Source organism: Amia ocellicauda, chromosome 7 (genome assembly GCF_036373705.1).
Source record: "Amia ocellicauda isolate fAmiCal2 chromosome 7, fAmiCal2.hap1, whole genome shotgun sequence".
Lineage (NCBI taxonomy): Eukaryota > Metazoa > Chordata > Actinopteri > Amiiformes > Amiidae > Amia > Amia ocellicauda.
The window spans coordinates 25849221-25858524 of record NC_089856.1 but is presented as its reverse complement, the minus strand read 5'-3'; the positions used below and the strand labels follow the sequence as shown (position 1 = coordinate 25858524).

The window sequence follows — 9304 nt, the reverse complement described above, 5'->3', positions numbered from 1 at the left end:
AGTAGGTTGCATCGACTTTTCTTCTCCAGGAATCTATAACACAAAAAGAAGCAATTTAAAAAAATCATTTGGTTCTGACATGAAAGTATGAAAGGAATGGAAAAGATCAATTATAGTGAAAGCCTTGTGTCTTCCACCAAATTCTCCATTCTCCATGTATGTATTTTCCCAACAGATTGCCAAAGCCAGATATTTCCCATTGTCTGAAGTGTGTCTTTCTTTAAGAGTACTGGGAACTGAGATAGCCTTGAAGAAGAAATGTCTTGTGATGTTTTAAAATTTGATATAATAAAATAATTAAATTCAGAATATAATTATCTGAGGCATAGTCTAGCAACTACAAATACATTTTTAAATAACTGGAAACCACTTCAAAATCCCTTTCACTGAACAATCTGACTTACACATATAGATCCAGGTTTAAGTTTTTTATATTTATGATTCAATTTCCCTTACTGGTTTTATTGGTTCAGTTCCGAGCAATTTTAGTCATATTATTTATTAGTTTGGTTATGCCTTTTTCCAATGTGACTTACAAAGAATGTTGCTTTAATGTAGGTGAAGCAGTTGCATCAAAGTGAACAAAACACAATCCCATTTAAAAACCATTGACAAATCTTCTTTTTACAAGCCACTTTGGTCTCAGGCATTTCCATAATTAAATAATGACAGACCATGTAGTAAATTCACAGATTAAATACATAATGACAGAAAGAAAGTAAAATCTAAGGATAGGATTGATTGAGTCGTTTTACTTTATTTATTGTAATGCAATTTCATTAAGCCTGTTCAGTAAGCATTTTTCTGAACGTAAGAGGCAATGTATTTGACAGCCAGCATTGTTTCCTGACAGGTAGGCCTGATCTCAGATTCTGGGAGGAGGAAGCCGTAACGTCCTGTGTCACGCAGTTCAAAGGTATAAGAGTACTTGACACCCAGGTCATATGCCCAGTCGTCTGAACCACCAGCAGCAGGGTCTGAAAACATAAGGATGAAGTGATTAACTGCATTTTTTTTAAAGAGGTGTGGAGCACTAACCACCCTATTTCCTTATTATTAATATAATGATTATGTATCTTTTCTGACAGTGACATCACATGGACTCCTTGTATAGATTGCTAGAGGCAACTGAACGAACGTCAAACGCTTTAAAAATCTGTGTGACTCTGAAATGCAGACTTAAATTTATTTTCTCTTAAACTTCAGACAGCACAGGGGATCCCCACAAAAGCCTAATGATATATCAACCCAAGACAAAATCACTCAATGATCAGTTTTGCATTCGTTACAAAACACACTGGATGTCCTTTGGTAATTAGCTAAGTATCTTCTAGGCTTTATTATTGCTGTATTTGTGTTAATTATCAATTAATATCTATAAATTTGATCAATATTTAAGTATTGGAGGGGAGAAAAGAGCTTAAATGGAAGGTACAACATTGCCTACCCTTGCCTTAAACGGTCTTATGGATATATTTCAGTGAAATTAAATATGATCAAAACAATACAATAATATTCAAACTTACAGATAGTCACAGCTCCTGGCCCAGAAGTGTATTGAGTTCCATAAAGGCTGGTCAATGCATTTGCAGCTGCTTTGGCAACCCGAAGCTGAAAACACAAAGAGTATCAACTTGAAAATTCTTAAATTTGAGAACAATTTGAAAAGTTATTTTATCCATTTAATTCAATGACCCCTCTCTTTGCCTGCATGACAATTCTTAACCTTTCGAGTTTCTGCTTTATGCATCTACATATAATAGCAGCTGTTGATATGATCAGGATCATATTATTATTGTATGTTAATCTTTACTTGGTTTATAGTTATATATCCCATTGGCTGGCATTTGTGCAGCATTAGGGATGATAACAAATCCTATATAGTATATCCCTACCAGTTCTTCATGGTCTGGAGCCAGTGCGGTAGTGTAGGAGTAGGGGAAGAGAAGCAGCTGGGAGTAGGAATGGACAGTGATATAAGCCTTGATGCTGGAAAGATTTCTCCGAATGAAATCAGCAACAGCCTTAACCTCCACCTCTGATTCTGGTTTGGCACCGCAGTAAGTGTCACTGCAGGGATTGGTTGAAGCCCCAATTCCTGAAATAATAAAACAGATTTAAGTCTACAGCTGTGCTCTGTATGACCATTCGAAATGGGACAACACACAATACATAATTTTGTGGTCTATGTAAAAGTCATTCTAACAAATCCTATAAGTGTTGGCAGTATGCTATTCATTACAATAGCTTAATACATTTTTTTAGTGTTTGTTTTGTTACAAACCTTGTCCACAACATATTTACCAGTGTTCAGGCCACTTAATATTGCTCTGCAAATGCCCTTCATTATTACTGTTACAGACCTTTTAATTTAGAAGCAGGCCTTCTCATTATGATCTGATGAAAAAGCTGGTTCCTGATATTATGCTAGTATTTCATATCTCTTCAGTATTTAAAAGTAGTTGCCATGTACTCACTGCACCAGCCTGCATCAAAGTTCCTGTTGGGATCAGCCCCAATGCATGAGCTGCCAGATTTCCTAGACCGGGTCTTCCTCCACATCCTATTCTGCAAGGCCAAGACATCAGTCATTAGAATATATCTCCAGGAAAACAATATTAGAAAGTTTGTGTTATATGTAACAGCTGCTCTCAATAACCTATTGAAAGCATGTTTAGAACACCTATGGCAGTGTGGTGTAAATTGTGTCTGAATTTCATTGTTCAGCAACTGAATTATTAATCAGTCTCATTAAAACATGGGGTCTTCTTTCATACCCCAAACTGAAGCATGATGACATTTAAAATTAGGGATTTCAGTTGTACAGTAGGCGAAGGTTCAGCATGTAAGTAGTTTTTTTAAGATTGTTACCCAGTATTAAAAGGAAGAGGACTGTTTTGGTCATGCAAAAAGATTAAAGACAGACCTATTTTCCCAGTTTATTAGTGTTAGCTATATTGTCAACCTACATTCGTCCAAGTGTAGTCATAGCCATCAACATTAAGAACTGGCAGGACATAGACATCCATGGTATTCAGCAGACTGGTCATTGCAGAATCACTTCCATATGTTGTTAAAGCCTGAGAAGATATACAAACAAACAAACAAACAAAACAAAACCAATGTATTTATTAATTAAAATTGAACTAACTTTGTAAATACAAATCTAGAATTTCTATTTGTAAGTTGCTACCAATGTTCAAGTAACATGGGTTTAAGTTTTCTTTCCATCCTGACAGGTTTTTTAAACATAGATATTACAAATCTAAAGCAATAATTTAATGACATCTGCAGGAATTTGAGCAGAGACTATGCCCTGAAGGGTGCTGCCTTCTCAGTGCCACTCACAGGTATTAGATACAATTTAAAGCAGTTGTGAGAGATCCAGACAGACAGCAAACTTGAGGACATACCCAACTGCACTAATGCAATCATGACATCATGAACTTGATGTCATTTCAAGGTTCCTTCAGTGCTCTTTAGATCAACAGTAAACATAGAAAGAAAACCACAAGACATTAATGACATCATAAGATGACACTGAACATGTATGCATTGATTAATACATTAATTAGTTAATTATTTTACTTGAGGTAGATACCAAGAAGCCCTTGTTAAATAAACAGACCTCCTTAACAAACCACTGACAGAAAGCAGGAGAGATCCATTCTCTGGCATGAATTCCACAGTCCATGAAGATTGCAGGCTTAGGAGAGCTACTAGGTTTACCCAGCTGTAGGAGAAATTAGCAGTGATCTGTCAGAACACATAACTGTAAATATACAGCAACATAGAATTATATCTGAACCTCTCTTTGCATGTTCCATGTTCGAATAAGAACAGACACCCTTTGGAAATCTGTTATTTATTGTTAGCTCTTCTTTTGATTTACTGCAAATTGTCCTATACTTACCACTCCATTTAGCACATATCTAGGACTTAACTATGTCTGCACTTGTTAGCTCATTGCATTAGGATGTATGCTTATGGTATTACTGCAATTTGTAATGTTTTAAAATATTTCTCATGTAATCTTTAAGTTGCCCTGGATAAGGGTGTCTGCTAATAAATAAATACATCATCATCATCATAATAATATCTACAGGATTTTTATGTCACAAATATTTTGAAATATCTTCAAAGAAGAAACCCTATACAAAACCTGTAAAGATTTTTAAGTGGACATCACCTTGAGCAGGTGCATTCTGCGTCCCTCGTAACTTGTTCCAATCTGGGATGTTGTTATCAGACTGGGGTTTGCAGCTGCCATATTGGCAACCCAGGATTCAATCTGAGGATGGGACATCAGTAGTTATACTTTGGCATACAGTACTGCTATTACCAGGAAAACACACCTGTTTTAAAGACATCTTGAAAAGGCTTTAAATTAACATACCTGCTGCAAGTTGTTGTACTTTTCGTAGTTGTAAATTTCAGTTGAACGCTCTTTAGCATTGAACTGCCCCTCAACTGCCTCCTGCAGATTCTCAATCAGTACTCTGGACATGGAAAGAAAAAGTAAACTGTTTGAATGCATTGCTCTCTGTTATACCTGCATAAAACTGGACATTTCAATGGTAAAGTTCACTGACATACTCATGCTTCATTCCACTTTGTTGCAGAAGGTTGTTCACAAGCAGAAAGTGTTCAGCACTGAAGTGGATGTCCACATGTGAGTTGGCAGTGACTAACTCAATATTCTCTGGCCTCCAGAAGTCAACCTGTAGAGCATCATAAAAACACAATTAAGCTCCTTTTTACAGATTTTGAAAGCTATATTACTGGGGTCTCAAACTCAGTTCCTGGAGGGGACTCAGTATGTTATACATTTAATTTCAATTGGAGTTCTAATATACTAAAATTATCCAGTTACAGTGCCTTGCAAAAGTATTCAGACCCTCTCACAGTTTTCAAATTTTGTTGCTTTACAGCTTGCAGTCATGACTCTGAAGTACGATTTATTATATGTTATACACAACCTATTCCACACATTCAAAACAAAAACAAAAACACATAAGTAAATAGATCAATAATATTAAAGAAAATTGGAAAAGTCAAATTGCATAAGTATTCAAACCATTTGGTATGGCAAACCTCAGTTTATTCAGGTATACAACATGACCTTAACAAGCCACACAATTAGTTGAATAGCCTCTGTCTGTGTGCAGTAATAGTGATTCCCATAATTTCTGAATAAAAACATCTTTCTCTGTGAGGTTCCTTGGTCAGGATGTGAATTCCAACCCAAGACTCAACCATTAAGACCAAGAAGCTTTCAAAATCATTGTCAGGAGAAGGGTTGAAAAAATATTGAAGTTTCTGAATATCCCTGTGACCACAGTCTACTCAATCCCTCCAAGCTGATCAGCCGGGCAAGGAGGAAACTGGTGAGTGATGCCACCTTGAGGCCAATTCAATCTATGAAAGAGCTACAGAGTTCAATATCTGAGATGGGAGAAAATGTACATCAGTCAACAATATCCAGAACATTTAACAAAATAAGCCTGTATGGCAGGGTGGCAAGAAGGAAGCCATTACTTAAAAAAATAGGCCATCTGAAGGCTGCAATGAGTTTGTAACAAAGCACCTGTGTGATCCTGTAAAAATTATGAGATCAAATTCTATTTTTTTGGTTTAAATGCCAAGGATTATGTTTGGCCCAGACCCAACACAGCACATCTCCCAGTCAACACCATCCCTACAGTCGAGCCTGGTGGTGGCAGCATCATTGGATTGGAAAGCTTATTAGGACTGAAGGAAAAATGGATGGAGCAAAGTACAGGCAAATATCAGAGAAAACAAATGTTTCAGTATGCTGAAGACTTAAAACTGGGGTGAAAATTCAGCTTTCAGCAGGACAATGATCCAAAGTATAATGCCAAAGCTACACTATCCAAATGGCTAAAGAACAGGGTTGGGAGGGTTACTTTTAAAAAGTATTCCATTACATAATACTGATTACCTTGTTTTTAAAATAATCTGTAACCTAATCCAATACATTACTCCAAATCAGTAACGTAATCAGAATACTTTTTTTCCTTTATTAAATAAACAAAAGCAGCTGAACTCAAGAAGTGAAACAAATTGTTCTACACATTCTAATATGGATGACGGACTGAAATTGTTTATTTGTATCCACAGTACAAATAATTAAGATGGTAATTAAGATTTACATCAGTTTAATTTTCTTGCATCTTTATACTTTGCATTGTGTATTAGTGGATGCATTTTAAACTATTGAAACTGCATTTTGATACCCTTTAAATGTCTGTGTGATTTGTTTGGTTTTAGACTATAAACATGTTTTTCTTAAATTTTATTTTTATTTTGGTATTATATTAAGTATTTCATATTATTCGTATTTATACTATGGCTGTGCTGCCATTTTGATTATTATTATGCTTTCATAAAAATATGAAATATGTAATAATTTATATTAAAATGCATATTTTCTAATCGCATGTCAAGCATAATTGTATTAGGACTGCACACATTTAAAAAATAAAATCTTACCTCCAGAGGTTTTTTTAAGTTTTGAAGTTGAGTTCTTGGAAGCAGACTTTGTCCCGTGGTGGGCACATGTTGTATTGCACTTTAATATTTGTTCAGTTTTCTTTCTTTGAAAGTTATCAATTGCCTAAAATAAGACCTAAATAAAAACAATGTTGCAAAAATACTACACGTGGACCCCTTCAGATTCCCTTACACTTGTACACTTTCATGTAAACGATCTAGAAGTATTCAGTAATCAGTAATCAGAATACTCGTCTGACAGCATTAACTGTAACGGAAATACAGTTATCAGAATTCTGTAATCTGACTACGTAATGCCGTTACTTGTATTACGTTAGAAAGTGAATGTCCGTGAGTGGACCAGTCAAATTGAAAATTGAAAATTGCTGTCCTTAAGCAAATGCCACACAACTTGAGTGAGCTGTAGCAAATCTGCCAAAAAGAATGGCCAAAAATTGCACCAAATTAGAGTCCAAAGTTGGTAGAGATAGCAGTTGTAATTAGGAAAGAGAACTGTAAAGGAAGCTCTCATATATGTGTGTGTGCAAATTTTACCTCAATGCTATTGGCCAGCTCTTTAATTATTTCAACATGATCCTGGTTTTCTGGTTTCAGACGATAAACCACATCCCTGTAAAGAAGATAAAAAGTGTACTTCAATAAGCTTAAGTCTACTGACAGTTAAAATGTTATAGAAAAACATTAATTTCTAGTTATATTAAAAAAAAAACTATGCAAACATAAGAGTTTACCCATCATATCTTGTGGATGAGGGTACAGCCAAAGCGGCTGCAACAAACTGCAGGAACAGAAGAACCTTCATGTTGGCTGTGGTCTCAGAATGGCTCCTTGTGACATTTATACCAAATTCACATCCCAGCATTGACCAGTCAGCTCCTTCTGTAGTGCACGTGATTTCCTCAGAACTATCTCCATTGGAGTTTCAACACCTGTTATTTTCCGATAGAGCAGTGTTTTAAGCAGAAAAAAGTAATAATTGACCAATACATATGTACCCATGGCATTCAACCATAGGGTTTTGAAGGGAAAATAAAAGCCTTGAGCCGAGGTCAGAATCTATTTTGGTTTGAACATATCAGTTTATTCACTAATGTAAATGAACAATTAAAACCTACAATGAAGTACTATTTTGTGTGTGTGTGTTTGTTTTAACCTGATCTAGGTTCAAATGCTGGGGCATGGAAAACATTGAAATAAATACATACTTTTAGAGACATTACAGTCATTATTTATTAAATCCGCACAGAAAAGCATTACATTTACATAAATCGTGGTCTGTGTTCAATGATGCATACTAATAATGGGATGGAGTGGCATGGGATATATTGAATTAGGTACAGTATATCAGTTACAACAACCATGCTTAAGGTACAGCAGTCTATAATGTTCTACACACATTTCTCCAAAGGTTCTTCAATTCACTGTATAGAAATATTACCTACCATTTATGGTACTATTAGCAGTATAGATATGACTTAAACTTATGCCTAGCATTTGGAAAGGTAATTCTCCTGACCTTGGCTATAGAAAGCTATTCCTCACTGATGATACCTAATGTGCTAGTTTTCTTTTTCACATGGACAAAATACCTGATGGAGATGCAAGAAGCAGACGTTAAATCCAAATCTCACAGCCATTTCCCATGCAACAGACAGCACTTAAAGAGCTATATAGATTTTTTTAAATTCATTTCCTGACAGTCATTGCCTTCCATCTGGTCTCACCATCCATTTAACTATGACTCTACTGGCTACTACAGGGTCACTATTGCATCTTTGCACTGGGGTACATAAGGATTTAAACTCAGCACTCCCTGGCTCCATATCTACAGATCTTACCTTGTCTAAGGAGGAGTGGGGGAGCTCCTTCATCTAGATTAATGGGAGACTGCCTCAGCCCTGACTTGTACATATACCTCATTGCATATCCCAGTGCTCAGGACAAAAGGTAGTGCCCTGAATGAGTTCCACTGTCTAGTTTCCGCAATATTGATCATTTTTTGTAGGGCTGTTGATTTCTGAGGCAGATGTTGCCCTTGCAACAAATGCACTAGTCTTTTAATGCATTTCTCCTCTTGTAGTGGGAATTAGTACACAAACAAATACATTTCTAATGGATCCTCTTTGGCAACTGTATGAATAGGACAAATATTTATGGAGTTGCAGGATCCATTATGATCTCTATTTTCATTTGCATTAAACGTAATACTGGCATGTTAAGGGTTAAACTAAATACTGTTTTTACTAGTTGTCATGGTGGCCGTTTGTGGTTTTCCTTTTTTCAGCTCAAGGCCGGTCATAAGCACAAAGCAGGATACATCTGTTTTGACGACACAGGAACCCAAAGGCCAGAGACCTGACCCCATGGTTACATTTCTTGCAAGCACGTGACTGGACCCTGCTCACAGGACCATACATAATTTTCTCTATAAGAACATAAGAACATAAGAAAGTTTACAAATGAGAGGAGGCCATTTGACCCATCATGCTCGTTTGGTGTCCATTAATAACTAAGTGATCCAAAGATCCTATCCAGTCTATTTTTAAATGTTCCCAAATTTACAGCTTCAACCATATCGCTGGGGAGTTTGTTCCAGATTGTGACAACTCTCTGTGTGAAGAAGTTTTCTGTCTTGAATGCCTTTATTCCATTTGTGTCCCCGGGTCCGTGTATCCCTGCTGATCTGGAAAAGCTCCATGATTTTGAAGACTTGAATCAAGTCCCCATGTAGTCTCCTCTGTTCCAGGGTGAAAAGGTTCAGTTCCCTCAG

The 9304-nt window shown here is 36.3% G+C and overlaps 1 protein-coding gene across 2 annotated transcripts; it reads right to left on the bottom strand.

The window, feature by feature from the left end:
* Positions 1-737: 737 nt before the first annotated feature.
* On the bottom strand, positions 738-7366 carry cpb1 (carboxypeptidase B1 (tissue)). Of its 2 annotated transcripts, XM_066708892.1 has the most exons (11): positions 7266-7366; positions 7069-7144; positions 4597-4721; positions 4397-4499; positions 4190-4291; positions 3629-3733; positions 2970-3080; positions 2478-2568; positions 1896-2098; positions 1527-1611; positions 738-977 (listed from the first exon to the last, which is right to left on the bottom strand). In XM_066708892.1, the coding sequence occupies exons 1-11, from the start codon at positions 7334-7336 to the stop codon at positions 790-792; spliced, it is 1260 nt and encodes a 419-aa protein (XP_066564989.1). In that variant the 5' UTR covers positions 7337-7366; the 3' UTR covers positions 738-789. The 2 variants fall into 2 exon arrangements, with proteins under 2 accessions (XP_066564989.1, XP_066564990.1); XM_066708893.1 differs by lacking the exons at positions 7069-7144; positions 7266-7366 and adding an exon at positions 6514-7006.
* Positions 7367-9304: the final 1938 nt, after the last annotated feature.

What these genes read in the sequence shown, in the direction of transcription:
- cpb1 (XM_066708892.1), bottom strand. Translation starts at nt 7,336, where the DNA reads ATGAAGGTTCTTCTGTTCCTGCAGTTTGTTGCAGCCGCTTTGGCTGTA. An exon ending in TCATCCACAAGATATGATGG is followed by an intron (nt 7,145 to 7,265) that starts GTAAACTCTTAT and finishes TCTTCTTTACAG; the next exon opens with GGATGTGGTTTATCGTCTGA. An exon ending in CTTTGATGCAGGCTGGTGCA is followed by an intron (nt 2,099 to 2,477) that starts GTGAGTACATGG and finishes TTATTATTTCAG; the next exon opens with GAATTGGGGCTTCAACCAAT.